This window comes from Ochotona curzoniae, unplaced genomic scaffold (assembly GCF_017591425.1).
Source record: "Ochotona curzoniae isolate NIBS_2020 unplaced genomic scaffold, NIBS_Ocur_1.0 scaffold_4701, whole genome shotgun sequence".
Classification (NCBI taxonomy): domain Eukaryota; kingdom Metazoa; phylum Chordata; class Mammalia; order Lagomorpha; family Ochotonidae; genus Ochotona; species Ochotona curzoniae.
Window position 1 is genome coordinate 64,098,765 of NW_024467122.1, and position 27,841 is coordinate 64,126,605.

The 27,841-nt window shown below is 46.4% G+C and overlaps 1 protein-coding gene across 2 annotated transcripts in view; it reads left to right on the plus strand.

The window, feature by feature from the left end:
• The window catches only part of FAM81A (family with sequence similarity 81 member A), a 68,908-nt gene extending 41,480 nt beyond the window's left edge, over positions 1–27,428 (plus strand). Inside the window, exons 4-9 of one of the 2 annotated variants that reach the window (XM_040969504.1) lie at positions 2,065–2,183; positions 12,245–12,374; positions 13,695–13,801; positions 21,183–21,318; positions 22,825–23,020; positions 27,189–27,428. In XM_040969504.1, the coding sequence (XP_040825438.1) occupies positions 2,065–2,183; positions 12,245–12,374; positions 13,695–13,801; positions 21,183–21,318; positions 22,825–23,020; positions 27,189–27,313 (813 nt within the window). In that variant the 3' untranslated portion in view covers positions 27,314–27,428. Of the gene's footprint in view, positions 1–2,064; positions 2,184–12,244; positions 12,375–13,694; positions 13,802–21,182; positions 21,323–22,824; positions 23,021–27,188 lie in introns of both variants that reach the window. The other variant, XM_040969505.1, reaches the window with a different exon arrangement.
• Positions 27,429–27,841: the final 413 nt, after the last annotated feature.

Consider the following 27,841-nt stretch of genomic DNA (forward strand, 5'->3'; position numbering starts at 1 on the left):
TTTGAATCATCTAGTGGAAGAAACTGGGTTGTTTTCATGATAACTGGATCATTCCACACTAAATCAAGTCGAGCTGGACTGCTTTCATTTTTGCTGAGTAATTGACTAAATCCTGGGGACAAGTTTTCTCGGGGAAGGGGGGGGGCGGATTCCTTTGAACCACAATGCACTCCCTGGCGTTAACTTCATCACCACAATGCACTCCCTGGCGTTAACGTCATCTCTGTTTTGGTTGGAGTGCTTGATTTGGGATTGGAAGGCAGTAAAGGCAATGAAAACCCCATGAAAGCCCTTTCGCCTTATTATTGATAAAACAACAGCTGTATTGGTATCAGGTAAGGTACAACTTGACCTTAAAAGCACTTAACAGGATAAGCAATGTTATATAATAGAACTAGCACTATATACCATAAATTGGGTTGCAACAAATACATGGATCAGATACTAAATAGATCAAATAAAAGGTGTTAAAATGTCAAGAACTCTTGGTGGAACTCTTTATGCTTTGCAAATTCAAAATCCCCCCATCGCAGCTGGAAAGGTCTTACAGACTCAGGAAAATGTGATCTAGAGAAAGTAAGAGAAAAGTCTAATAGGCAGTATTTTCCCTTTTGTTCCTCAGACAAAAAATTCATATATTTGTGTGTCTAAGGAATTAAATTCACAGGCAGGTGTTTCTCATTGCAGTGAGGTGCCCACAGTGGCGTGCTTGGGTTCCATATCAGGCGTTGGCTTCTGACACCAGCTTCCTGCTGGTATAGATGCTGAGAGGCAGCGGGGCAGGCTGAAGTCATTGGGTCATTGCCACCCACATGGGGAACCTCACTACTGGCTCCTCCTTTTGGCATTTGGGGAATGAACCAGCAAATGGGGTCCCTCTCTCTCTGCCTCTCAGATGAATAAATTTTTTTTATAAAATCTATTTCATTTTATTGGAAAGTCAGATATACAGAGAGAAGGAGAGACAGAGAGGAAGATCTTCCATCTGATGATTCACTCCCCAAGTGGCCGCAGTAGACAGAGCTGAGCTGAGCCAAAGCCGGGAGCTTGGAGCTTCCTCAGGGTCTCCCATAGGGGTGCAGGGTCCCAAGACCTTGGGCCGTCCTCAACTGCTTTCCCAGGCCACAAGCAGGGAGCTGGATGGGAAATGGGGGTGCCGGGATTAGAACTGGAGCTTGGAGCCTGGAGCTTGCAAAATGAGGACTTTAGTTGCTAGACTACTGCATTGGGCCTTCATATAAATAAATTTTCAAAAAAATGGATCAATCATAAGCCTCAAATGTGAACATATTTAAAAAATTAAATTTCTGATAGGCTATGGTTTTTATCATAGGCAAATGCATTTGTAAGTAAATAATCTGATGCCAGAAAACGAAACTGCTTGAAAATAAAACATAATTTTAAGTAGTTCTTTGGATACCTAGATATTCTTAGTGTAAAAAGGAACTAAAAAATAAATATAAAAATAAGAAGACAGGCCTGGCGCGGTATACGTATATCATATCATGTATGTGTGCAGTCCCCATGTTCAAGTGTCTGCTGGTTCCAATTGCAGCTTCCTCCTAGTGCACTTTGAGAGTCTGCAGGAAGGGCTCTGGTGCTGGGGTCCCTGCCGCTCACATGGCAGATGTGAACGGAGTTGGGCGCTCCTGGCTTCAGTCTGGTCCAACCCCAGCTATTACAGCCATTTGGTGGTAAACCAGCACGTGGAAGGGCTGTCTCTCTGTCTTTCAAATACATTTAAAAGGGAGGAATGGAGTCTTCATTGTTAAGGAAGAAACAACAAAGAAAAATGAACTGTGTGTGTAGTTGGTAAATTAAGAGGCTTGGTTGGGGAGTGTTCTCCCTCCCTCCCTGTCTCTCTTGCTCCCCCTGTCTCCCCTTCTATCCTCCCCTCCCTGCTCTCTCCCTGTCTCTCAGCACCCTGAGTTTTTTGTACGTGGGTTTGTCAGATGACTTACAGTGGAGCCTCTGTGTGGAGGTATGTGTGAAGCGCTCTGTTCTGGCGTTTGTGGCTGCAGTGAATTCTGAGCTCCCCCCTCTTGGGTGTCTTGTGTTGCTCAGGTACTCCAGGAGCAGATCCGGGCCAGGGACAACATTAGCTACGGAACTAATTCTGCCTTAAAGACCTTGGAGATGCGGCAGCTCTCAGGTTTGGGAGATCTTCGAGGAAGAGTGGCAAGGTAGGTGTGTGTGGGGGCTGTGCTCGCCTGCAGCTGCAGTGACAGATTTGCCAATGAGCTTGGTTTGTTTCTCTCACACGTGACTTCTCAAAAGATCGCATCGTACCCCATGCATTGGCACAATCATTATGTGCTAGTTAGAAATAGGGTAAGATAAACCTGTAACACACAAAGGAGCAACAACAAAAAAAGTGTATCTTTTAAGCTCAAAATTTTAAATCCTTTTTTCAAAGATTTATTTATATTTATTAGAAACAGGTATACGGAGAAAGAGAGACAGAGAGGAAGATCTTCCATCCACTGATTCACTCCCCAAGTGGCTATAATGACTGGAGCTGAGCAAATCCGAAGCCAGGAGCCAGGAGCTTCTTCTGGGTCTCCCCTCGAGGGTGCAGGGTTCCAAGGCTTTTGGGCCACCCTCTACTGCTTTCCCAGGCCTCAAGCAGGGAGCTGGATGGAAGCAGAGCGACTGGGATTAGAACCGACCCCATATGGGATCCTGGTGCAAGGCGAAGACTTTAGTTACTAGGCTACCGGGCCAGGCCTGCTTAAACTTTATTTAAAATAACAAGAACAATTTCTGGTTTGTTTGATTGTTTGTTTTGGAAATCAGAGTGGCAAAGGGGCTAAGCTAGACTGAAGCCAGGAGACTGGAACTCCATCTGGGTCTCTCTGTGGATGGCAGGACCTAAGCACTTGGGGTCATTTTTCCCCTGCTTTCCCAGGCTCATTAGCAGGGAGCTGGATCAGAAGCAGAGCATCCTGGGCTTCAACTGGTGCTCTGGTAGGAGATCCCAGCATTACAGGCAGCAGTTCAACCTGATGCAGCAGAGTGCTGCATGTTATGGGCTTATGGCCCCATCAGCTCCATTTTGGCAAAGGATATATTCATGAAGCGGAAAAAGAAATTTCTTGCCTTTTTTTTTTTTAAATGGTATCTATTCCTCGCTTTGTGCATATAAACTGGGCAGGAGAAGTCAACACTGCCATGATTTTTTTTTGTGTTTCTGTGCTTGGAGCAGGTGGTGGGAGAGCTCACTCAGCTGACCCCAGTCATTTGGTAGGGAGCATCATGTTTATTGAATCCAGGGATGCACCGTTGGAACTTAAATTACCCATGTGTTTCCATGTAAATCATCTTTATTATGCTTTCTAGGAGCACTGGTTTGAGATAGATAGGCAATTTAAAAAAATCTTTTACCCCAGATGATATACAAAATGCTTTTCTATCTCCCCAAGGCGTGTTGTGCAGGCAGGCATCACTGCTTAGCCCTGGGGGCTTGTGTGACATGGACAGTCTCAGGGCCAGCCCCCAACTGCTGGGTTATCCGCATGGCCGTGAGACCCCCGTGTCCTCATGCATGTTCCTGTGGAAGAGCACTGTGCAAAGACAGGGTTGAGGATTATTTCTGTGTGGATGCGACAGAGATGTTCCAAAGCATTTGTGGGCCTCTTCTGCCCTCTGCTGCTACTTTCAGCCAAGCACGTGAAGATGCTGCTGGAGAATAGGCTCTTGGGGAGGCCTTGTATTCTTTGGGGAGTGAATGTGTGAGCAAGAACTGGGACTCACGGCCCCCGAGCAGAGAGGAATAGCTTTACAGTGTGTCTGCACACACCCACGAAGGGCCGTGAGTGCTGAGGCTGTGTTTGGGTTTACTGGCTAAGGACTGGTCTTGTAGGACTGAATGGACCACTCTCCTGTGATTTCCTATCTTCATCAGATGAATTCTGGTGTCCAACCCATGACCCTCAGGGATGGATGCTTGCCTCCTGCCCACTGTCTTCCCTCACACTGTGTCTTTCAGCAGGGAGCAGCTGTGTGTCATTTCCTGACTTGACTGTGCTATTCCATCACATGCTGTTCTTAGATCCCACGTGCTTTTGCTCCTTGCTTTCCAACTTCCTGTCAAATCTTTTTTTTTCCTTAAAAATTTTGATTTATTTGAAAGGCAGAGTCAAAAAGGGAGAATGAGCAAGAATCTTTCATCCATGGGTTCACTCCCCACATGGCCACAACACCAGAGTTGACCAGGCCAAAGTCAGGAGCCTATGCAATATCTACAAGAGCACTCAAGAATAGGGTGTGGGCTGGGCTGGACCACAAAATCCACTGTCTCATATGAACACTGAAACAGAGGGGACAAGTTATGCCAGGTAAGGGCCTAGCACCAGTTAGCACATGAGAGATCAGGTCTGGGAGTGGGCCTAGTGCGAGAACTAGGGTAACTTCCCTGTTGGGCCGTAGCTCCCACTGGTGGGCATGTGATTCAGGCCTGGGTGTTGGGCAGGCCAGGCAAGGCAGCTCTACCAGTTGGCACATGTGTGGGTTGGTTCTGGGTGGTGGCGAAATGGGCAGGGCCAGGCCAGCCTTTGCTCACTGGCACGTGCAGGAGCCAGACTGGAGTGAGAGTCATACTGGACTAGGCTATCAGACCTACTGGTTTGCATGAGCCAGAAATTGGGGCAGATCAGACAGGGCTAGGCTGTAGCATTCACCAGTGAGAGTTGTGGCCAGCGGTGGACCAGGCCAGGTCAGGCTGCAGCATCTGAGGGCAAAGGCAAAGATGGGGGATGGGTAGTGCCAGGCTGCGTCAGAGCAACTCCTGGCACATGCAAGATCTGTGGCTAGAAACAGGCCTGGTTGGGCAGCTAAGGGGATGTCCTGGCTGGATTGTAGTTCCCACTGGTGCAGGAGCTGGAATGGGGGCAGTGATCTGGCCAGGACATGACTGCAATATCCCTTGGCATGGGAGTGGATTCGGTTTAGAGTATGCCAGACTGGGTTAGGCTCCAGCACCCACTGGTTCTGGTGAGAGCCAGGGAGGATATAGGATAGGCTAGACTAGGTCTTGGCACATGCTAAACCATGTATGAGCTATGTCTGGGCATGGACCAGGTATGGCTGGGCTGTAGCACCCAACAGTAAGAACTGGAATGGATGTGGGCCCCTTGGGCAAGGTTACTGTTCCTGCCAGGACAGGAGTTGACTAAGTCAGCCTGGGCCAAGGATCCACTGATGTGCGTGAAATCTGCCTCTGGAAGGAGACCTGATAGAGTAGCTTGGGGAACACCTTTGTCAGGATGCAGTCCCTGAAGGTGAGAGCAAAAAGCAAGGCTGGGAATAGTCCAGACCAGGCCAGGTTAGGGTACCCCTGGCATACGTGTGGCTCAGGTCTGGGGGCAGGCCAGCCTGGGCCAGTTTGTAACACCTACTGGCCTATCTGAGAACCAGGATGGATACAGGATGGGCCGGGTTGGGCTACAACAACAGCCAGTTTGAATTAGGGCCAGGACTGGAGGCTGGATGGGCTAGGCTGTATCACATGCCAGCATGAACTGGAACTGGGAGCAGTCCTGGCTGAGCCAGGCTGCAAAACCCACTGGTGGATGCTAGGTGAGGCACAGCTCTTACCAGCACATGTAAGTCCCAGGGTGAATCCGGTAGGGGGACTGTAGGGACTCCTCTACTGGACCATTGCTCCCACAGGTGAACATGTGAACTGGGACTGGGGACAGACCAGGCCAGGCAGGACTACAACACCTGTTGACCTACATGTGAGCTGGGTTCGTTGACCTACATGTTGACCTGCATGTGAGCTTAGTCCATTGGAGCCTTTAGAGGACATCTAGCACCACAGTAGAGAATGGAGGGCAGAATAAATTGGACAACTACCCCAGCCAAACACTGAGCCAGGCTGGGCTACGTGAGCATATGAACTGGTACATGCATGAGCCAGGCTGGCTGGCTGCGCTTTGCTGCAGCATCAGCTGGCAAGTTCTGGGACTAGGGATAAGACTTGTCAGACTAGACCGTAGAACCAACTAGAAAGTACAAGATCCTAGGCCAGGAATGGGCCCAGTAGGGAAATTGTAGGCACCTCTCTGAAGGGCTGTAACTCTTCACTTGTAAACATGAAAACCAGGGCTGGAGGCAGGCCTGGCTAGATAGGAGGTGGCATCTGCTGGCATGAGTATGGGCTGGATAATAGGGTTGGTTGGGTTGAGCTAGGCTCCAATGCCCATTGATGTGTATGAGAGCTGAATGGGATGTGGGACAGACTGGACCCAGACAGACAGACGGTCTGCTGCACATACTGGCAAACACAGGAAACAGGGCTGGGAGTGGACCTAGTGGGAGTTACTGGGTGTCACTCCAACTGGGCTCAGTTTCTGCTAATGTATGGGTGGACTAAACGTATGTGGGCAGGATTGGGCTAGGGCACAGCATCCATTGGTTTGCATAAGAGATGGGGCTGGAGACAGAATTGACCCAGCAACTGCAACCACCAGTGTGTCTGTAGGCTAATGTGGGCAATGGGCTGAGCAAGCACATGCAAGAGTCAGGTCTGGGGTCACCTCAGATGAGATTTTTTGGGGGATCCCCTCAACTGAATCACTGGACTCAGAACTCTAAACCATGGGGAAAAATGCAGAATCTGTGGTGTGACTGTGGAGTGCATGTGTCAGATCAGACCTCCTCAGGGGCTGTGATGGAGGAGTGGATGGAATAGCCAGATGCACGTGGAAGATATGGCAGCCCGTTGGAGCCTGTAGAGGACATCTAGTACCACAGTAGAGGATAGAGGGCAGAACAAATTGGACAACTACCCCAACCAAGCATTGACAGCAAATATCTGTGCAAATGGAGACTCTATCAGCTAATGGACCTTGGAAGGATTTCCTCATTCTTCAATTGGCAAGACTGACAGCATTTCAGATCTATTGAAACCACTTGAGCAGAACCTTTGGAGCAAGCTCATATCAGGACCCTGGGATGACATCAGGTGGCTGTCCCCTATCCCCAGGTACTGATATGGTTAGGATGCTGGGTATGGCTTTCCCTTTCTCTTCCTCTTCCTCTTTCCCCCAGATACAGGAAGAAAGAAAAGGAAATTTAGAAACAGTGGTCTCATCCACTTTCTCCTAACCCTCAACCTTCCCACCCTAATCAGTAGTCCACATGAGCATGCATCCTTCTCAACTATGTAAACGTCATTGAAAATAAAGTTAAGAACAAAAATAAAATAAAACAAACAAACAAAACAGTCAGGAGCCTAGAACTCTACCTGGGTCTCCTGTGTGGATAGTAGAGTCCCAAGCACTTGGGACACATCTGCTTTCCCAGGTGCATTGGTAGGGAGCTATAAGTAGAGCAGCTGGTCTTGAATTGGTGCACATATGGGCTGTCAATGTTTCTGGGAGTGGCAGGGTAACCCACTGAGCCACGATGCTGGCCTCCTTGTTCATCTTTTGATCAGTTCAAATGCCACACCTCTGGGAGTTGTTCTGAACATCCCCATCCACCAAGCCTCTCTGCTCTGTGGTGTCTACCAAGATGGAACCAAAGACATAGAAGACAGTACCTGCCTCCGCCCAAGCCCGAGCATAGGCCGGAAGGTCCAGAGGGCTGGGCTGAGTAGGGTCCACAGCTCCTGAGAAGAGGTCCACATGGCACCCATCACCCACCTTCTGGCCACCAGAGACACTGCAGTCCTGGTAGCACTCCGCATGTCCTCGAAAAAGCATGCCCCAGGGAGTCAAACTTAACCACTGTGATGTCATCAAGTTCACCAGATCTGCCACAAAGAAGTAGGAAACAGCAACCCTCTTGTGTTCCTTGTGGATGTCCAGGCCGGAAACCAGCTGGGAAGAAAATCTGCGAGATTGACCTAGCCAAGGTCAACAACACACTGATAGGCCTCGAGGTGGGGAAAAGGCATGTGCTCACCTGGCTCCTGCTCGTGATGCGGTGAGTGTGACCAGCAAAATTGGGAACATTTCAACTGAGTCCAGCTGGCTAATTCTAAATATATCCCCCCCACCACCACAACAAAAAAGAAGAGAAAAAAAATCACTGTCACAGGACCAAAAAAAAAAAAAAGCTATAGTTCCTATAGTTCTTATTTGTGGAATTTAGGTTTCAGACAAACCCCAGCTGGTTCAGAGCAGCTGGGGGCTGGGAGTTCAGCGGTACAGGCAGAGTGGGGCGCTCAGGAGAGCTTTAAGGATCTTTCCAGCCACTTTAGTTGCAGATGGCTTTAAGGGAGGGGCTGAGGGGACCGCCTGGCAGAGAGCGATGGTCAACCAGCCAACTCAGGGGCAACGGCAGCGACACGAGCTTCATGGTGTTGATTCTGGTTCAGACGGAGAAATGGTCTTAAAATACTTCTAGGAACCTTACATTGTTCCTTCTCTGCCACAATCCTCTGTGCTTTGTTTCCTGGCTATATTTGTCTTTCCCCTGGAACGCTAAGGAGGTTTTGACTGTTGTGAATTCCCATGGAATAAAAATCCTCCAGCGAAGTTCTTGCTTGCCTTCATTGATTATGCAATTGTATTGGAAGAATATGAACTTTCAAAGTGATACTCCTAAATGACTAAGATGTCATATGATTTTATATTTTGTTTAATATCTTTGTGGAGTCATTTGTGATATAATTAATAGGAAGCAGTTCCTCAGTCTTCCTCTTAGATGCAGCTTTGAAGGGCAAAGCCAGGTTCTCCACTGGGGAACACATTTATCACATGGAGTGTAGGATACACTAAACAAGACTTGATCAGGCAAATTTCCCATTACATCTTAAAGGAGAGTTCAAGGAGGGTATCTTCCTTGTTCCTTTTCGGAATTTGCCCAAGACTCAGTAGCTGCTCCTTCCTGTGTCTGTGTGCTGAGGCAGGTGCGCAGGTTTCCTGGTACGTGTGTATTGGAAATCGTACGAGGAGCCGTTCAAGGATGGCCCAGAAGGCCAGTGATGACGCCTGCCCTCCTTCGTCTCCATTTTCTTGTGTCCGTATGAACCACTTTAATGAAGTAGAATTCCCAAACTATGTAAGTCATCAAAGTGTACAATGCAGGTGTTTTTTAGTATATTCACAGTTTGTAAGCCATTGCTGCAGCATATTCTAAAGTTTACAAAAATATTGTCATTTCAGTTTGAAATAGGGGAGGGAAGAGGCAGACAGATGGACAGGAAGATATCTTCTGATCTGTGTTCACCCTTCAACTGCCTACAACAGTCAAGGTGCAACCAGGCCAAAGCCAGGAAGTGGGAGCTCCATTTAGGTCTCCCCCGTGGGTGACAGGGAGCCAATTGCATGAGCCATCACTTGCTGCGGCCCTGGAGACACATCACCATGAAGCTGGAATGGGAAACAGAGCTGGGTCTTAAATGCAGGCACTCTACTATGGGACGTGGGCACCCTTTACCACACACACACACACACACACACACACACACACACCTTGGATATATTTTTTAAAGATTTATTTATTTTTATTGGAAAGTCAGATTTACAGAGAGAAGGAGAGACAGAGAGGAAGATCTGCCCACTGGTTCATTCTCCAAGTGTCCGCAATGACCAGAGCTGAGCTGATCTAGAGCCAGGAGCTTCTTTTGGGTCTCCCAAGGTGTACAGGGACTCAAGGCTTTGGACTGTCTTCTACTGTTTCGCCAGCCTGCGAGTAGGGAGCTGGATCAGAAGCGGAATAGCTCAGACATGAACTGGCGCCTGTATGGGATCCCAGCGTGTGCAAGGTGACAATTTAGCCACTGAACCGTTGTGCCAGCCCCCTATATATATTTTTTTTAATCTTTGTGACTTTATACCTGTTTTATTCATCTGGTATAATCTATATGTTTTCATTAGGGAATCAATATAAGAACATGTGTTCAGTCAACTATGGTTAACTGAAAGACCAAGAACTTTTGAAATGTGCACCATTTTAATACGTAGTGATTAGCTAGCTGATTGGCTGAATCTTACAAATTATTAGAGAGGCCACCAAACACTGGCACAGTGTCCAGCCTTTATTCATGACTGATAAACTAGAGATCAGTAGCACTTAATTTTTCCCTGCATTTTGGAGATATGCATTCTCATCTTTTTAATCAACATGCTGTTTTTGATAGTGAATTGCGAATAGTTTGTGCAGTTTGAGCGTAAGGGTATTTTCAGTATCTTTGTCATTAGGGAAGGGCTCATAAGCTTCTCTCAGACCTTGGTGCATATCTGCTCCTTAAGGAGTACATTCTTAATGCTTCCAGAAAAGTATAGATTGGAGATTGGTCAAAAGTGTAACTGGCACAGGCGTCCCCTTCCCATGTGTGGTTACAGCAAGTTCTTTAGCAAATTCCCAACTAATCTTTTGAGCCCTTTTGTCTCAATCAGTGGAATCATAAACAAGGGCAGGTGTCAGATGTAATCACCATCACTAAAAGGAAAATATACACATTAGCTGAATAACATTTTCATCACAGTGGCATGAGAATTTTTTTTTTTAAATTCTAGACAGTGTGGCATTTGTTTGGAGAGAGAAAGTTTTTACTATGTCCTACGTTTGTGTAATAGTATTTGACACACCCTAGACACTCTATAAATATTTATGAATGAGTGAGTTGTGGACCGGGGCTGCAGCTGCTGCCTCCCTCTGCATGCTACCTTGTAGACAGTGACTCTATCCCGGGTCCCTAGCTAGGGCCTCCTCATAACCCAGCCTCATTTCTAGTTCATTCCATAAAATTACAATGCACTCTTTGTACATAGCTATTAACTGAAAATTTTGCTTGTATAACTGTTTTATTTTTATTATGAAAGAATCACATATCTTCCTTGTAGACAACTTGCACAACTCAGTAAAGGATGAAAAATGAAATTGACAGTGATCCAGGGATGGCCAGAATGTTCTGTGTTCCCTTGTAAAATTGTACTGACTGTACGCATCAAGGTTCAGATACAGAGAGAACACTGAAGGAAAAAAAAAGTGTCTAATCATTCTGGAAGAATCCATGTATACAACCTCTTTAACCTTGCCACCAGTCGTCCATGGTTCTCCCATGTTTGTGAACATCAGCTACTTCCTTTGAATGTCTGTCAACAAAAGAAAAGGAAAGGAAAAGAAAAGAAAGAAAGAAGGGAAGGAAGAAAGTGCAAACAAACAAAATGAATGTCTGGCCATCTCTTATGCCAGGCAAAATTTGAAGTCTGCCATTTTTTCTTGGTCCCTTCCGTAGTGTATCTGTACTGCTAGGTGGATGTCTACATATCAGCGGTCTTTTGCAAGCAGGTACCAGCATATGGGGTGTGTCCACCTGAAGCCAGACCTGAGTTGTTCTCCCTTGGTCCTCCTGGTCATCAGGAACTCTTCCAGAAGGCATGGATTCCTGTAGAAGTCATAGGTCGGGGTTAGAGGGCAGGCTCAGTAGCAGGAGTAGAGGTCTCGGAAGCCCAGGCCCCTATGCCATACCTGTGCCAGGGAGCCTGCCCAAACCAGGGAGCCTGCCCATCCTTTTGCCATGAAGAGCGGTGATGCTCATCTACCCACCTTTATGACATGGTGTGTTCATAGTGGCCTGTCCCAATGTCCCCTGCACAGTCATTATGTACTGGAACCCAGCAGTCAACAGCTGCATTGCAAAGTTGGAAATGATTGTGTTGGAATAGGGCCTGACTCTTTCAAATTCCTAGGAGCCCATTCTTTCATTCTGCTATGGGCCATCATACACAGCTCATCTGCTGCGCACACTCTGAACACGACTGGATCTACTGAGCTGCAAGACCCACGGGCAGAGACACCTTTGCCACAGCCCAGGTTGGCTGCAGTGCCATCCACCTGCACCTCGGATCCCCACTCAAAGCATCCAGCCTTACCAGTGATTTGATAAAAAGGACTAAATATTTTTAACTATGGCAAAAGCTGCTTCTTAGATCCTGGGAAGCCTCTGACTTTGAAGGGTGCAGGGTGATGCAGAGCCATAGGGCTAAACCAGCCCAGTAGATGTGCTTTTCTGGAACTGGGCTCACCATGTGCACACCATTCTTGTAGACATTGTGGAACCTTGGATTCTCTGATGGTTCATCTAATCTTAATTAAGCATCATCCCTGTGTGTTAGCTTAGACACCACAATGAGGGCAGCTGTCGGAACCCATTCCTGCCTGTTAAAAAGAACAGTGGATAGCACAGTTTCCTTGCGGGGTGCTTTGCATTTCCTGGCAAGTCAGGGAACATCTGTGCATGTCGGTAAACTTTAATGAGAAAGGGCTCTGTTCTTTGCCTGGACAGATGTGATGCCAGCATAGCCCGACTCTCTGCTGAGCACAAGTCGACCTATGAGGGGCTCCAGCACTTGAACAAAGAGCAGCAGGCTGCCAAGCATATCCTGGAAACGAAAATCAAAGACGCGGAAGGGCAGGTAGGACACGTTGCGGGTAGATTTCAAGAACAGGTAACTTGCTGTTAGCTAAGATGGCGTGCTGTTGGTCATTTCTTGAGGGAGAAGGCAGCTGGGGGTTCTGCCACCCAGAAACCCTTCTTTCTTCTGTTGTACTACAGTGGCCCTTGCCGTGTCTGATAACCAAGACACCTAGAGTTTCCCACACAGTCCTACTTGTAAAGACTGTTTCTTTTCGAGAGCAATTTAGTGTGTTCCAGAAAGTCTGAATTATATGTCCCAAACTGCCTCTGGCGTGTGTAAGTGATCCAACCTTCTGTGATGTACCACTCACGCCAACTTTTGGTTCAGGATATGGTCACTGTGTTCACTGGGGCTCACCACAAGCCAATTAAAATACATACACAAGTCCATTCTAAGCGACATACTTTCCTTTGGAGCTGACACATGTCATGTCAGAATCATTTCCTATCATCACTGTTTCAGAAAAAGCAGACTTTCCACAGAGGGTTAGTTTTGTTTATTTTAAATTTTACTAAGCAGATAAGGGAGACAGGCAATTAGAAGAAAGAAGTGGGAATGACCACATTCTATACATTTTATTTGCTAGTGACCTACTTGATGCAGAGTTAAATCTGAAACCTTAATGGATTTTTTAAAAGCTTAATTGGAAAGTGAGATATACAGAGAAAGAAAAAAAAAAAACAGAAAGAGATCTTCCCTCTACCAATCTACTTCCCAAATGCCGAAAGTTAGCAAAGTACTGGATTTGGCTGAAGCCGGCAGCCTGCATCTCCATCTGGGTCTCCCGTGTGGGTCAGAGGGACCCAGCTACCCGAGCCGTCACTGCCTGCCAGGGACCACGTTATCAGGAAGCTGGGATTGGAAGCTGAGCCAGGGCTGCATCCGAGGCACTGTGAGATGGGGTGTAGGTGACCCATTGTGTTGAATGCTTCCCTCCCCATGCCCTTTGATGGATTTTGTAAGCAGTAAAGTTTTATTTTCTCTGTCTAGCAGCCACATTCTGGGAGACATGTCCAGGTTGGGAGGACCGTGTTTTCAGGCTTAGGTAGAAGTAATGGCTGAGCAGGAACTGGGCTTACCTCTCCAAGGACCATAAAGTCAAATGATCAGTGTAGGATGGCTATTTTGACAGTGCTGTTGGCCTTGGCCTTTGAGGGATGTGTGAGCAAGAGAATGGAGTTGACAAGATGAGATTTCCACTTGAGGAAATCAGATGGAATTGAATGCCACGGGTAGCATATAGCCATCTTAATGTTTTCTAAAATTACATTAGGAGAGATCAGATACAATGCTCAACAGCAGGGTCTCTTTTTCCAGATCTCTCAGCTTTTGAACAGAGTGGATTTGTCAATATCAGAGCAAAGCACCAAACTGAAAATGTCCCACAGAGATAGCAACCACCAGCTCCAGCTCCTGGATACTAAGTAAGTAAATCAGTAATTCATTAAATGAACCCACTGTTTCTAATTTGTTACAGTTTGTTCTAGTTGATGCTCTGTGAGTTGTTTTCCTGTTGGTTTTTGTTTATTGTAAAGTGCAACCAACAATGGGAGCAGGAAGGCAAGTGTATTACCACTTGTCCATCATATTTGCCGATTTCAGAGACTGCATGGTTATTGAGTGCTGGCTAGGGGGCCTGTGGAGAAAGTTATGGAACAAAAAATGGAGTGTTCCTGGAGTTGACAGTCTATGGCTTTGATGACCATTGATCAAGCCATGAAATAAAAAAAAAAGTACCTGTGAGGGCAGGAGCTGTGGTGTAGTGTGTTAAGCTACAGCCCGATACACTGGCATTCTCTGTGAACACTGCTCCATTTCGGATCCAGCTCCCTGCTAATATGCCTGGAAGAGAAACAGAGGATAAACAGAGAACCTGGGCCCCTGCCACCCATGTGGGAGACCTGGATGGAGTTCCAGGCCCTGGCTTTGGCTTGTCCAGCCCTGCCTGTTGTCGTCTGGGGAGAAGCCCAGGGAATGTAAGATCTCTCTATATATATCTCCTCTCTTTTTTTTTAAGATTTATTTATTTATTGGAAAGTCAGATATGCAGCGAGGAGGAGAGACAGAGAGGAAGATGATTCACTCCCCAAGTGAGCGCAACGGCCGATGCTGTGCCAATCCGAAGCCAGGATCCAGGAACCTCTTCCAGGTCTCCCACATGGGTGCAGGGTCCCAAGGCTTTGGGCCGTCCTCGATTGCTTTCCCAGGCTACAAGCAGGGAACTGAATGGGAAGTGGAGTTGCCGGGTTTAGAACTGGCACCCATATGGGATCCTGGCACATGCAAGGTGAGGACTTTCACCACTATGCTATCGCTCTGGACCCTACCTTAAACAAAAAAGATTTATTTATTTTTATTTGAAAGGCATTTTTAAAGAGAGAGAAAAAGAGTCAGAGAGAGAGACCTTCCATCCATTGGTTCACTCCCCGAAATGGCCACAATGACTGGAGCTAGACTGATCCAAAACCAGGAGCCACGAGCTTCTTCTGGATTTCCCACAGAGGCCCAAGAACATTGGCCATCTTCAACTACTTTCCCAGGCATCTTCAACTACTTTCCCAGGCAGGGAGCTGGATCATAAATGGAGCACCTGGGATTCCAAATTGAATGCTAGCACTGCGGGTGTGGTTTAACCTACTATGCCAAAGTACTGGCCCTAGCACACTGACTTTTTAATTCCATTTGTTGTAAACTTTCTGAAGTCTCCTATATTGTTATTATTAATGGTGGTGAGTGCATTTTGATGGAAAAATACTTGGCTGTAGTCAGCTGAGTCACGGTCCCCTAACCATCTCCACATCCTGATCTCTGGAATCTGTTCATGTATCATTGTATATGGCAAGGGAGACCTTGTAGGTGTGATGGAATTAAAGATTTTGTGATGCATAAGTTATTCTAGGTTTTCCAAGTAAGCTTGATGTGATTATTAGAGTCTTTCTAGAGGGAGGCAACAGGGGGCACCGTCAAGAGTGAAGGCCGTGTGAGAGCACCAGCCTCCCATGAGAGCATTGGTCCGAGTCCTGGCTGCCCCACATCTGATGCGCCTGGACAAGCAGTGGACAGTGGCCCATTGCACCCAGGTGGGAGACCTGGAAGAAGTTCCAGCCTCCTGATTTTGTAAAGCTCCTGCTGTTTTGGCCATTTGAGGGGTGAATGAGTGGATAGAAGATCTCTATCTAAGAAGTTGCGTTCCTGGTTCCTGGCTTTAGCCTGGCCCAGTCTAGGCTGCTCCAGACATTTAGGGAGTGGACCAGTAGAGGGGAGATCTCTCTTTCTCTTTAAATCTGCCTTTAAAATACATAAAACAAATGTCAAAAAAGGACACAATCTAGTCCTTACACTGATGTAGAGCTAGATTTCACTTTATCCACGTGGTCTGGAATAAAAACTCACATGGTTAATTTATCTTAGGATCATGCTGCTCTGTGGTTGCCTGATGTGCACGGGAGAGCTGATTCAGTCCTCAGTCTTCCCATCCTCCCACCGAGAACGTTCAAAGAATACACAGTTAACTCTCACCGAACACACCAGGAAAAAAGCTATATAAGCACCAGTCAAAAGAAGCAGCAAATAGCAGAATCAGATGTTAAAAGTCTGCTCTAAGTGTAAGCATTATCAGATACCAGAAGTGTGCACGTGTGTGCACATGTGTACCAACACAGGCTTTCAAAGGATAACTGAAAGCAAAATATAATGGAAAGCAAGAGCCATGGATGTGTGTGTGTGTGTGTGTGAGAGGGAGAGACAGAGAGGTGTTAAACAACAGATCATATGCAGCTGAAGAGAGGATTAGTGAATTGGGAGAGAGACCTGAAGAAGTTAGCCCAGTTTACTACAGGAGACAGTCATAGGATGGGAAAGAAAGATGTGGGTTGCAGAAGTTTCGAGAGGCACATTAATGCTCCCTGTCCAGGACCAAAAGGCATCTGCACTCTGATTTCTGGAACATGTGCTGTGTGGACTTTGCAGAGATGATTACAGTTCTAGACCTTGAGATGGGGAGTGGAGGGATAGTCAGCTGGGGCCCGTCGGGTCATGCGTGCTTCTTACAGTGGAGTTGTTCCCAGCTGAGGTCGGAGGGATGACTGAGAGGAGGGATCAGGGAGACACCTCAGTGGCCGTATGGTGGACTTCGGGGAGTACATGAAAGAGAGCTTTTGTAAGACTGGAGGGGAGAACAATGGGGAGGGGAGGGAACGTGGGGAAGAGGAGGCACTCTAGTACCTGTTAAATGGTGTCCTAAAATAAATTTAGAAAGGGGGGGAGCCCAGCGCGGTGGCCTAGCAACTAAAGTCCTTGCTTTGAATGCACCAGGATCCCATATGGGCGCCGGTTCTAATCCCAGCAGCCCCACTTCCCATCCAGCTCCCTGCCTGTGGCCTGGGAAAGCAGTTGAGGACAACCCAAAGCCTTGGGACCCTGCACCCATGTGGGAGACCCAGAAGAGCTCCTGGCTCCTGGCTTTGGGTCGGTTCAGCTCCGGCCATTGCTGTTGCTTGGGGAGTGAATCATCAGATTGAAGATCTTCCTCTCTGTCTCTCCTCCTCTCTGTATATCTGACTTTCCAATAAAAATAAAATAAATCTTGAAATAAAAAAGAAGAGAGATTGAAAGTATAAGAAGGACTAGAGCTGTACTTGCTGGCTTTGAAACCATGAGCCAAGCCTCGCAAGGATCTCGGCCCTGCCACGGCCTGCTGGTTTTCTAGGGTTGCTTACCAAATGGGTGGCTTAGGATAACAGAAATGTAGTCTCACATGTTTGGAGACCAGAGGTCTGGTGTTAATGCCCTGAAGGAGTTTTTGTCTGACAAGCTCTGGGGGAGGTCTTTCCTGGCTTCCTCCAGCTCCTGGTGGCCCCAGGCATCTATCTCCTCTTCTCCCTGTGGTCTTGTGGTCTTGCCTAAGGACTGCCGTCGTTTTATTGAGAGTTTGCCCAAATCCTCCAGCAACATGATTTCTTCTTGAGATCCTAACTATGATGGCTGCAAAGATGCTTTCCCCAAACACAATCACATTCAGATGTTCTAGAAGTGAGGATGTGGATGTAGCGTTCAGCTTGCTGCAAGCAGCACAGAAATGCCCGTGGTCAGCAGGGTCATTGGGCTGTGGGTTATGCTGCCAGCAAGTGGGAACAGAGGTGGGAAGGTGGATTATGCCCCCAGAGCCCCCAGTGAAGATGCAACTGAGCTGACGCCCTGATTCTGGCTTTGTAAGACCCTGATCACGGCTGAACCTCAATTTCTGACTTAAACAATTGTGAGATAATGAATGAATTATTATTATAATTGAGGCAATTTTTGATAATAAAAATAGAAAACAAATATGAGAGGTGAGAGTAAGAAAGCCTAACCCATGCTAATCAGAACTCAATAAGGAGCTAATAGAGGGAATGGGAGGGAAGCAATATGAGGAGATAATGATGCATATGGGATTGATGAGAGACAACACCCCATGTATTCTAACAGAGTAAGCAATAAAATACATTTAGTGACATCAGAGTTAAACTGCAGAATATCAGACATCGAAGCTTTTCCAGTATAGACAGAAGATTGTTAATTTCTCAGTAGTATTAGGGCTGCCAAAAGAAGATAGTTTAAGGATTTAAAAAAATTTTTTTTTCATTTATTTGAAAGAGAGAGAGAGAGCTCTTCCATTCCCTGGTTCACTTTCCAAATGCTTACAGCAGCTGGAGCTGAGCCAGGCCAGGACCAGGAGCCTGGAACTCTCCAGCGTGAGTAACAGTGTCCAAACTAATTGAGCCATCCCGAGATCTTCCCAAAGTGTGTGGCTGTAACTTGATACGGGATGCCGGCGTCCCAGTGCTAGTGCTTTGCTGTACCACTGCCCCAGAGCTGTGTAACACCTTCAGAGGCTGAGGCAGAGTCATCATTGACCCAGGAGCAAAACGAAGACATTTACACAAGTAAGAACTGTCAGTTTACTAGAAAACCTTCACCACAGGTATTTTTAATAGATTTCAGGGAAGAGGGAAATAATGCAAGAGCAAGCTCTGAGCTCAGTAAAGAATACAGTGAACCTTGGACAGATCTAAACTATAGGAGAGTCTAAACTGTAGAGTACAAAGACATCGTAAAACCGAAATATGGGCCAAAAACAACAAGTAAATTAGGACGGAGGTTTGTGAAACTAACTAGTAGTCTTTGGAGGGCAAAAGGGTATTGAATCACTTTAGATAGATCAGTTAAGTGTGAATAGTATGATTTCTATTACCAAAAAAAAAAAGTGTGAAAGCAGCTAAAGTCCTTGTCTTGAATACGCTGGGATCCCATTCGGGCGCCAGTTCTAATCCCAGCAGTCCCACTTCCCATCCAGCTCCCTGCTTGTGGCGGGAAAGCAGTCGAGGACGGACCAAGGCTTTGGGACCCTGCACCCACGTGGGAGACCTGGGGAAGTTCCTGGATCCTGGCTTCAGATTGTCGCAGCACCGGCCGGTACAGTCACTTGGGGAGTGAATCATCAGAGGGAAGATCTTCCTCTCTGTCTCTCCTCCTCTCTGTAGATCTGACTTTCCAATAAGAATAAATCTTAAAAAAAAATTGCACTGGGCAAAAATTCATATCAGTCTTGCACAAGTGTTGGCAAAGATTCAGGGAATGGGGGGTGTTTACACAACTGACGACAGGGTGAAGTGTGCAACCACCTTGGCAAATAGTCTGGTAGTTTTTGGTTCAGTCGTGTGTTCTCATATCCAATAGACTCTCCTTCATCTGTGAGCAAGACACGCTTGCATATGGCAGTATTTTCATAACAGTGTTGTTTCAAATAACAAGGATGCTAACCTCAGACAGATACAAATTGGCACCAACACAAGAATGGGTAAATGATGGTGTACTGATACAGTGACTCAGAATTGAAGGTGAATTAGCCAGTTATACACACCAGAATAGGTGACTTTCATGGACATCATGTTCAGTGATAAAAGCAGCCGGAGAAAACTCACTTTGGACTGCTGTTCCATTTATGTAACATTTAAAAACACACAACACTGAAAACTAGGTTGTTTTGGAACTCAAACCAAATGGGGTAAAATTAAAAGAAATAGTGCATTCCGGCTATTTCTTGGGAATGAGGTGGGGTGACTGGGGAGTAAACTTGGGGCTGCTAGGGGACTAGTAATATTCTATATGTTAATCTGGCTGGATCAGTTAGGGTACTGACTAGCTTCGGTGCTGCGGCTCCCACATAATGGTGCTAGGGTCAGGAGTCCTAAGTAGGTGACACAGCTCTGACTGATGGCTCACTGTTTTCTGGGTTATTCTAGACCTTGCCCTTGGGTCAGTGAGAGTGGTGAGGGCAGAAGCTTGTGTATAAATGTGTTGCCTTTGTCACATCCATGCATTTCTCATTGTCCTACTAATTGTGTGGCTGCACTTAGCAGCCAGGGAGGCAGGGAAATATGTCTGACTAGGTGACGGTGCACCTGCTTGATCTGAGGGCTTCTCAGCAAGACAGAAGAGAGGAGACAGCAAAAGGCAGTTCATAGCTCCATCATAAGGAATGTTTATGGTCTTACTATTAAAGTCACACCATCTGTGTTAGGTTGTTCATAACTTTTATACACATCATAATAAAACAATTTTTTAAAAAGATTCATCTATTTTTATTGCAAAGTCAGATATACGGAGAAGAGGAGACACAGAGAGGAAGCTCTTCCATCCCTTGATTCACTCCCCAAGCTACCATGGTTTTGAGCCAATCTGAAGCCAGGAGCCTGGAGCCTCTTCCTGGTCTCCCACATGGGTGCAGGTTCCCAAGGCTTTGGGCCGTCTCCAACCGCTTTCTCAGACCACACGTAGGGTGTTGGATGGGAAGTGGGGCTGCTGGGATACAAACCAGTACCCATATGGGATCCCAGTGTGTGCAAGGTGAGGACTTTAGCCGCTAGGCTTCCCTGCTAGGCCCCACATTAAAACAATTTTAAGTAATTAAGGGAAGCAGAATTATGGAATAGTCATGTTAAACAACTTGTGAAATATTTAGAAGAGTTCTTAAAAATTTTTTTTTCCTTTTGATTTAAGTTAGGAACTATCCATAATGAGTCAAGAGAAATTTGTGGATCATTCTTTATCATTATTTGAGAGGCAGAGGCGCAGAGAAAGAGACAAAAAGAACTCCCACCTGCTGGTTCACTCCCCCAAATACCTGCCAAACTTGAGGCTGGGCCAGGCTAACGTTGGGAGCTCAGAACTCTATCCAGGTCGCCTATGTGGGTGACAAGGACCCAGCTGCTTCTGTCTCGTAGGACCCATATTGACAAAGTTGGCATTGGGACCGAGAGCCAGCAATCAAGAGCAGGCACTGAGAGCGGATGCGGGCATCATACCCACAAGGCTGCACTGCTGGGTCCAGTCTGTTGAGATAAAGGGAGCCAGGCTGCAGTGCCGGGAGATAAGAGGAAAAGGAGGAAGAGTTGAGGGAGGCGGGGGAGCCTGGAAGAGCAGATCCCTAGGTGGGAACACCGTGGACTCCGGGCACTGCAAAGATGAGCACCTGAGCAGCTGTCACCCTGTGTGATCTCAAGGACCATCGTGCCAGCTCCCCAAGGTGGGAGGTGTCATCGGTGTATCCGTCCAACTGTCCCTCCTTCCCAACCTCGTGCCCAGTGCGGTTCAGGTGGAGTTGGTGTGTAATCAGGAACCCGATAATCATTGCACTTTATGGGCATTTTATCATGTGTCAGTGGAAAAGAAAAAACAGAGGAGGAATCTGATACCTAAAGAGTCTGATTGTTTCATGTCATTTAAAAAGTATTTTGTGTATAATTTGCTAATTTTCTCTTCCAGATTTAAAGGTACAGTTGAGGAACTCAGTAATCAGATTTTGTCTGCACGGAGTTGGTTGCAACAGGAACAAGAACGAATAGAAAAAGAGCTTTTGCAGAAAATTGACCAGCTTTCCTTGGTTGTGAAAGAAACCAGTGTAGGTATTGAGATTTAGTAATAGTTGAGTAATGTTATCCAGTTGAAGCCTCCACTGTTTGACCAATGCCTGGTGACTTACCAATGACCTATTTGGCATCACTTAAACCATTTGGTGGTTTCCTGTGTTAGAATCCTCTCTGACGTTTTATATTCTTTTTAAAGAGATAGAGCATTCTGGTTTGTTTTTGGTTTACAAAGGCCAAGTGGCAAATTCAGTGCTTTCTGTTAAGATGACTTTACATTGTATACCTGCCTATCTCAAAGCTGATAATAACCGGCTTGGTCCCAGTTTCCTCTGGCTTCATGCTGCAGTCTTGCTTCTCACCAGTGTTAACCAGATCTCTCCCCAAGACCCCTCCACTGCAGGATAACCATAGAGGGCGGTGTCACACGGCACCTGCAAGCCCAATCCACCACGTTCTGTCCACTCTGCCTTTTTCCTCCCCCCGCCCCACCCTGCCTGTCTCTCCCAGAGCCTCGGTGTGCAGAACTGCTCAACAGCCGCATAAAGAATGCCTTCCCTATACGGTATGCAAAGTGGCAAGCAGATTTTTACTGGTTTGGGTTAGTTAGCATGACCGTTTCCTTCCCCTTTCTCTTTTCCTGCACTGCTTCTTCCTGTGGGACTTTAACCTTTCTTTCTTTATTTATTTTGCATTTCTGACTGTTCTCTCCAGGTGCAAAGCTGCTGAATTGTAGAACTGGCGTTGATAGCTGTCAGGAGACTCCAAAGCTTGCCTGTTGACGCAGATCTCATGCAAACCAGCCATGGGAGAGAACATGTTTAATGTTCCCGCTGTTTTCTTTTAGTATTTTCCCATATTTTCATCATACTTACTGACTGATCGACTTTGATTCATGTTAATTCACTTGCAGGCTTTGGGGTCTCTGTGTCCACTCTATTTGTACATGTAGATGGGCTTAGTAGTTAATAGCAAGCCCTAGGATAGTGGTGGGTTTAAGAAGACAAGTTTCACATGGAGGAAGGCAGAGGGTAGGTAATGCAGAACTAATGTGATGTCTTTTCAGGCCTCAATGACCTGGGATGCTTTTTGTTTGACTTTTTTTTTTTTTTGCCAATCTAAAGAGGTACCCTCAACTTCCTCATTTAAGGTAGCTGCTAGAGCACCAGCCACTGGGTCTAAATTTTAGGACCTAAAGGCAAAATAGGAAGGAGAAAGCATATTTCTCATCTGTCTCTTGGCTTTTGTTTAAAGCTGCCACAAGTTCACCCTCACATCTCATTGGCAAGAATTTAGTCACTCGGCCACATCAGACTCTGGAGACGGTGGCAAAGTGTCCTTTATTCTGGGTGACTTCAGACTAAGCGGAGAGCTGGAGCTGTGTGAGAGAAGAAAGGAAGAGGGGGCGTGGGGATGGGCCATGGCAGCTGCCGTGTGATTGCGCTCCCTGTAGGTTGTGGCTCGGTGATGTCAGAGCTCAGACACACGCAACACGTGTTCTCTTTGAAGTAACCTGGTGCAATTCTCTTCCTGGATCCCAGGGAGCCAGCGAGAAGGACATGGAGAAGAAGCTCAGCCAGATGTCAGCCAGGCTAGACAGAATAGAAGAGAGCCAGAAGAAGACTCTGGATGGGCAGAGAACAAAGCAGGAAGAGGAGAAGGTGCATGGGCGAATCAACAAGCTGGAGATGCAGATGAGTGAGGACATGAAGGAAATGAAGGCGGAAGTTCATGCTGGTAGGCTCCAAACAAAACACTCATGTGGCATCTTTTCTATTTGGTTCCTGGACCTATTAATTGCTATCTCCCCACTACTTCCTACAAACCTGGCTAATGGTAGTAACAGGGAAATCTCCTTAGTTGGTTTTCGAAGTAGCTGTGCTCTAGTGAATCCACTTTCTTTTTTTTAAATTTAGGTACGTTGAAGAGCCACCTAGAGGGACGGGGAAACAAACTAAGATTTCTTAACTTGCATTTGCTGCACATTTTCCTTAGTGCCAATCTTTTTAAAATTTTTAATAATTTTTAAAATCATTTGAGGGACTGACATGGTGGCATACAGGCTAATCCTCTACCTGTGGTGCTGGCATCCCCCATGGGCGCTGTTTCTAGTCCTGGCTGTTCCACTTCAGATCCAGCTCCCTGTTTATGGCCTGGGAAAGCAGTATAGGATAGCCTAAGGCTTGGGCCCTTGAACCCACATGGGAGGCCTGGAAGAAGCTACTGGCTCCTGGCTTCGGATTGGCTGAGCTCCAACCATTGTGGCCATTTGGGGGAGTGAACCAGGATATGGAAGCTCTCTCTTTCTCTGTCTCTTCCTCTCATCCTCTCGACAACTCTTTCAAGTAAAACAATAAATATTTTAAAAGCATATTTGAAAGGTAAAGAGGCATACAGAGAGTGTCAGAAAGATATACTGAGAGGGTTCTGATCAGATACACACGGAGACTAGGACTGGGCTGGGTCTTCCAGCAATATCTTATGTACTTGAGCTATGGCCACCTTCCCCCGGGGCCCATGATAGCCTGGAGCTTGATCAAGAGCTGGGAACTGAACATGGGTACTGCCGAGTGCAACATGGGAATCTAAACCACTAGGCCAGACCCCTGCTGTGTGGCAGAGCAGGTCAGGGCCCATGCCACGCTGTTTCACGGGCACACGTAGTCTCTGAGGGGCTTTTAGAGGAGTTACATGATCCTGTTTGGGTGCCATCCTGGCAATGAATGATTTCCATCTACTTGGACTTCAGCAGGGTCATTCATTTACTCACTCAGAGGAGCGTAGGAGAGCTGACCTCCAGTTCTGAATGGCCGGGGTGAAAGAAGGGATTGTATTTAGGCTCCAAGAGCAGGAACGCAGAGCTGACACCAAGAAGGGGAAGTTACCCGCAGACAGATGGAGCTTGCTGCGGGGCCAGCGTGTCTGTCTGCCAATGGGTTCTGAACCACACTGGTGTGTGCGTGAGCTTGGGAGCTCTTTGGACCTGGAGTCGGCAAGTGCAGGCTGGCTGAGTGACATCAGGAAGACCAGCGTGTCATGTGAGAAGAGGGACTGCGTTATCTGCCAGCTCCTCCTTATCCTGGGACTCCATGAGTTTCCCTTTGTGGAGCTGTTCTATTTTGGCCACATGGAAAGAAAAGTAGCTATTTAAATCTCAAGAATAATTTTTTTGTTACTACTGAAAGTTGATTTTTTTTTTAAAAAAAAAGTAGGAACTGTAATTAAACTTAAGAATTGGGGAACTTACAAAAATGAATTTTCCTTCTGGTGTTTTGTGGGGTTATCAAATATGACATTTGACTACTTCAGTGATGCTTGTAACATTTCCTATGTAAATTTCTCATTAGTGATTCAACATACCACTGAAATGGTTAATATTTAATTTCTAATAAGACATGTAAATTTATTTTGTAAAATTAAAAGTGACTTTTATTGTGGCCGGTGCCACGGCATAGTAGATTAAGTTTCTGCGTCTGGTTCTGGCATCTCATATAGACGCCAGTTCATGTCCCAGTTGTTCTACCTCAATTCAGCTCCCTGGCTGTGGCCTGGAAAAGCAGCAGAGGATGGCCCAAGTTTGGGGGCTCCTGCACCCACGTGGGAAACATGGCCATTGTGGCCATTGGGGAGCAAACCCGCTGAGGGAGGATCTCTCTCTTCTCTAACTCTGCCTTCAAATGAAAATAAAACTCATTTTTACAAATGTGTCTTTTAATACAACGAAAATACATTTCCCAGTGAATTATCAATTACAAAAAGTTTAAAGTAAATGTTCGGAAATTTACTTTTCAAAGTAAAATTTTTCTTCTCTTTCCCAGAGGTCATTGTATATTTGTTTCTATACAAACAGGACATTTATGTACTTTTTCAAGGGAAAGCACATGCCATATGTGCTGACTTATGACCTGTTAATTTTTAATAATAATAATATGTGCTATCTTTTCACATTGGCAAAACATTTTTTTTCAGAGTTTGTTTGATTTGAAAGGGAGAGAGAGACAGAAACCTGTTATGTGCTGATTCACTCCTTGCGTGTCTGCAGTAGCCAGGGCAGAGGCCAGTCAAGAACAGAATTCCAGAACTCAGTGCAGGTCTCCCCTCTGAGTGGTTGGGACTCAAGCACCTGTCACCTGCTGCCTCCCAGGATGCTCCGGTATGGGAGCAGGGCAGGACTCCAAGCCAGATGTCCCGGTATGGGATGCGAGTGTCCCAAGTGGCTTCGTCAGTGCTGTGCTGCATGGCTGTCCCAAAAACATTATTTTTAATGAATCATTTTATACCATTTTTTTTTGAAGAATGGTTCCATAATGGAAATATTCTGAGAGGAAAAACTCTAAAATTTAGTAATGAAGATGAGACTATTTTTAGAAACCAGGAAACTTTTTTAAATTTAGAGAAGTGGTAGGAATGGTCCAAAAATTCATGATTTATTTTAGTTCATGAAATTTTAATAATTCGTGCAGTCATTGGCATTTTGGAAATATGGCTAAATAGCTTCCCATTCTCCCTATCATGGACCTTGGTAACATCCATTTTATTTTCTATCTCTATATATTCAACTTTTTTTAAAATTCCACAAATGAGATCGCGGAGTTTTTCTTTCCATGTCTGGCTTATTCCAGTTAGCACAGTGTGTTGTGGATTTATCCTGGCTGTGGTCAAGTGACAGGATCTTCTTCCATCAGGCTGAACATCTTGTGTGCTGCAGAATGGGTCTGTAGTTGGACTTCTCGGTGGCTGTCTCTGTGTTGGTGACGTCATTCCTGCAGTGATGCCCATGGCTTGGCTCCATGCTTGGCCCCTGTGAATAATGTTCTAGTGAACGTGGCAGTGCAGATAACGGTTCTAGGACACGGGTGATTCCAACATCAGCTGGGTGTAGACCTTAGCAGCGGGCTGGCTGGATGACGGGGTAGTTCTAGTTTGGATGTCCTTAGGATCCTCCCTGCTGGTTTGCAGTGGGTCTTCCTTTCCACAGCTCTGCCGGAAGTGTGCCGGGGCTTCCTGTTCTTCTCATCCCACCAGCCATCCTGACAGGTGGGGTCTGGGGTCAGAGCTCACGGCCCACGTGACTTGCCTTGCCTCTAGGATCAAAGATACAGAGCACTTTTCCGAGTGCTTCGGGCTGTAATCCCGAATCAGACAGCGTCTTTAGTTATCATGTTTCCCTATGTAATATTTCATTGTGTATTAGATGCCAAGTTTTAGTGACCCTGCCTTTTTTTTTTAAAAAAAGATTTATTTATTGACTTATTTGAAAGGCAAATTTGGGTAGGGAAAGAAAGAGAGAGAGGAATCTTCCAGTTCCTGGCTCACTCCCTGAAGAGCCACACTGGCCAAGGCTGAAGCTAGAGTCTGGAACTCCATCTGGGTCTCCAGTGTGGCCGACGGGGCCCAGACACTTGGGCCATCTTCACCTGCTTTCCCAGGGGCATTAGCAAGAAGCTGGATTAGAAGTGGGGCATCCAGCTCTTGAACTGGCAGCTGTACGGGATGCTGGCACTGTAGATTGCAGCTTAACTTGCTATGCTGAAACACTGGTCAGACCTTGACCTTTTTGTAGATTAGTTTGGTTGTTTTGGACATAATCCAGGTTGCACACTTTGGGTAGAAGTGCCATAGAACAGATGACCCGTCCTTCTAGGGGGTCTTTATCAGCAGGTGCATGCTGTTGCCTTCCCCCATTAGCTATGGTTAGTGTGGCATCTGCTAGGTTCCATCATTGGAATAGTTCCCCTCACTCCCTTGTCAGTAGAATCCTGTGGAATTACTGAACTCTGTCATTTCCCATCACACTTTTTAGCATCTGTTGATCATTTGTGCCAACATTGACTTGAAGCTATGGAATCTCCTATGGCATTTTTTTTTTTTAATTAACACTTGTGAAATTTGCCTCTCCCTAAAGGGTTTACAGCCATCTATGAAAGCATAGGATCCCTCAGGCAAGTTCTCGAGACCAAGATGAAGCTGGACAAGGACCAGCTCCAGAAGCAAATCCAGCAGATGCAGAAGCCGGAAGCTCCCGTGTGAAGGAGCAGGGACAAGGACCTGGGGGCGGGGCGGGGGGTGGGTGATGTCTGCCAGCGGGGCTAGGAGCAAGAGACCTCTGTGGCCAGGCCGTTGCTACATTCAGCACTGTTCACCCAGGGCGTGCATGCGCCAAGAAATGTGTTTTCATGGGTCTAAATGTTTCCTTCCCCGCCAACCCCGGTCTTGAAACGAATCTCTCTTGAAACGTTAAATACATGGTCTGCCACTTTATCCCACCTCTCTAAATGCAGTGCCACCCTCTTCCCCCAGGTGAAAAACAAAAAGGCTTTTGTCTCCTTCGTTTTATGAATGAAAAGACTTCACCGTTTTTCTCTGATGCTCCACATTCTAGCCAAGACCAGTTGCTGTTGTTTTTTTTTTTTAATGTCCTGATGATGCTTTTTTTTTTTTAAATTAAGAAATGAATGAGTGGTCACAGGTGTGTGTCACTCCTCACCCTAAATGAAGAGAACGTGCCAAGGGAGTCCAATTCAACTTGGAGTCCGTGTTTCGGTTTCACTCTTGTAT